The sequence below is a fragment of the Topomyia yanbarensis genome, unplaced genomic scaffold (genome assembly GCF_030247195.1).
Source record: "Topomyia yanbarensis strain Yona2022 unplaced genomic scaffold, ASM3024719v1 HiC_scaffold_956, whole genome shotgun sequence".
Classification (NCBI taxonomy): Eukaryota; Metazoa; Arthropoda; class Insecta; order Diptera; family Culicidae; genus Topomyia; species Topomyia yanbarensis.
In genome coordinates, this window is record NW_026684220.1 from 1 (window position 1) to 2,185 (window position 2,185).

Consider the following 2,185-nt stretch of genomic DNA (forward strand, 5'->3'; position numbering starts at 1 on the left):
ATTATCTAGGTGTAAATTTCAACTGTCAACTTACAGGAATAACATTGGAATAGTCGTCAATCATGAAATACGAAACCATTAATTGGATTGTTTTAGTTTTGCAATCATATTTTATTATTTTTTTCCATTTGCTTCCTATAGACTTAACGCTTGTCATATAAATTTGAATTATAAATACAATTAATAAAGTTTCCTTGCAATTTCTTCTTTTTACGGTCAGTGGTCTAAAGTTTCAAATCACTATAACTATTAAAACTAACTCAAGCAATCGCTTTTTTTTTTCTATATTTTGCCTTTTGCAAACAAACATTAATTCTGAAAGGATTTTCAATAAAATGATCATAACAAAAACATATACTTACTAATTATGTAAGCGTGCAATTCAAATAAAATATGTGCACGTGACACTAAATATCGTTGCCTCATAGAATTTACTGATATATGTTGGAGATTAACGATTTCGTTCGAAGCTGTCGAACAACAAATCATGCGATACTAATAAATAAAATTATGCGGGCTTATTAGACCAATAAAAGAAAATCGAAACACCTGGATGAAAATTTTGAATTTATAACAATTTAATTCATTCAATTGCCATTGTATGAACCATACAAAATGCTCTTGTGTGATTGTACAAAGATAATATATTTTTGTTCGTAAAATAATTGATCTCGTACACAAACCTTAACATTAGGCGCTGGAGTGCATTCAGCTTATAATCCGGCAATAGAAAATAACCTTATGGATCACAACTAACCATGCAGACCAAACAAACTTACGTTTTATGTTGCACGAGCTCTACTCTATTTGACACGGTCAAAGAAGAAAGCGCTAGGATTACTTATATGCGTTAACATACATTGTTCAGTAACAACGCAATAGTTGACGTGAGAGAGGGAAAGAAGAAGCCCACCCTAATCGAATAGGGAACGGGCATCCGTGCTCGCACACAAACTACAAAGTGACCTCCACTCTTTGGCGGGGACAGTGATAAAACAAGTTTGCATATTGGTACAATTGTTGGGTTCGGCCGGACAAATTCACTTCGGCTTGATTGAGTGATGATCTACAAAAGGAACAACAGTTAGTAGTGTCAACCGGCCGTGGAATCAACAGCAGTGGGTGCGGTTTCGAGCTTCTCGTTTTGACCACTGACAGCCAGCGGATCCACGATGGGTAGCTTCGCATCTTGGATGGAAAGATTCTGAAATGAGATAGAAAAAAATAAATTCATCTGTTATTATGAACGGTTATCTAACAGTTAATTGTAATTTGTATTTGGAACCTAAAAATTATATCGATTATCCTGCAGCATTTATTGAATAAACATACAATCTACGTTCAGTACTCACCTTAACCGATTCGCCAATTTTATCAATGGCTTCCTTATCGAGCTCTTTCGTAGCATCCAACGGCAGACCCGTTCCAGTGTCCAGCTTATTGACCACACCGGTAGCACTTCCGGGAATTCCTGTGGCCGTTGCGGGCGCAGGTGAAGGACTTTTCCTGGTTGGTGGCTGATAGGGAGCTCGCTGCACAAACATGTTATCAAGAATGTGGTCTATGTCACTACCAATTGGAGCGTTCGCACCCGAACTGGTTGAGGTGGTTCCCGTTGTACCGCCACTACTGCTAACAGAAGCACCGCCGTTTTCTTCGTTTTCGTTCCCGCTGTTACCGGCTGTATCAGTGCCAGATCGGTTGTTTTTCGCTTTCCGGTCTGGAGGTGCCAAGATAGGAATCGCACTGGTTGGTCGTCGGAGGGAAGGCAACGGCCTTGGTGCTTGTGTTTGCGACTGTGGAGCATAGTAGGTGATACCACCACTCGACTGATAGAGAGCTGCTGCGGCGGCCGACGGCGATGGTGTGTGTGGTACTGGCACTGGAGCGACCGGTTGAGGCACGACCGTGTTATAATTCTGATAGGCTGGATAGGGTGCGGCTGGGTACTGGGTTGGGGTTGCTGGTGTAATTGTCGGGACGTAATTCAAAATTTGTGGTGGTGGGGCGGCTGGCGCAGATGGGGGTGTGGGCTGAGGAGTTGCAGTTGTTTGTGGGATGTATGCAGCAGGTGGGGGAGCTTGAATATACTGATGGGCGGCGGAAGTCGGCTGGTTGTATTGCGGATATTGCGGGGCAGTTAGAATTGCATTTTGCTGTTGGGGAACCACGGGAACTGAGGCAA

General features: G+C 42.0%; 1 protein-coding gene across 1 annotated transcript; it reads right to left on the reverse strand.

Annotated features, from left to right (window-relative positions):
- Positions 1–107: 107 nt before the first annotated feature.
- LOC131696226 (uncharacterized) lies at positions 108–2,180 on the reverse strand (the record flags this gene model as incomplete). The annotated part of the gene is made up of 2 exons (XM_058984775.1): positions 108–1,204; positions 1,353–2,180. Coding segments are annotated over 2 exons (939 nt in total), but the record flags the coding sequence as incomplete, so codon positions are not given.
- Positions 2,181–2,185: the final 5 nt, after the last annotated feature.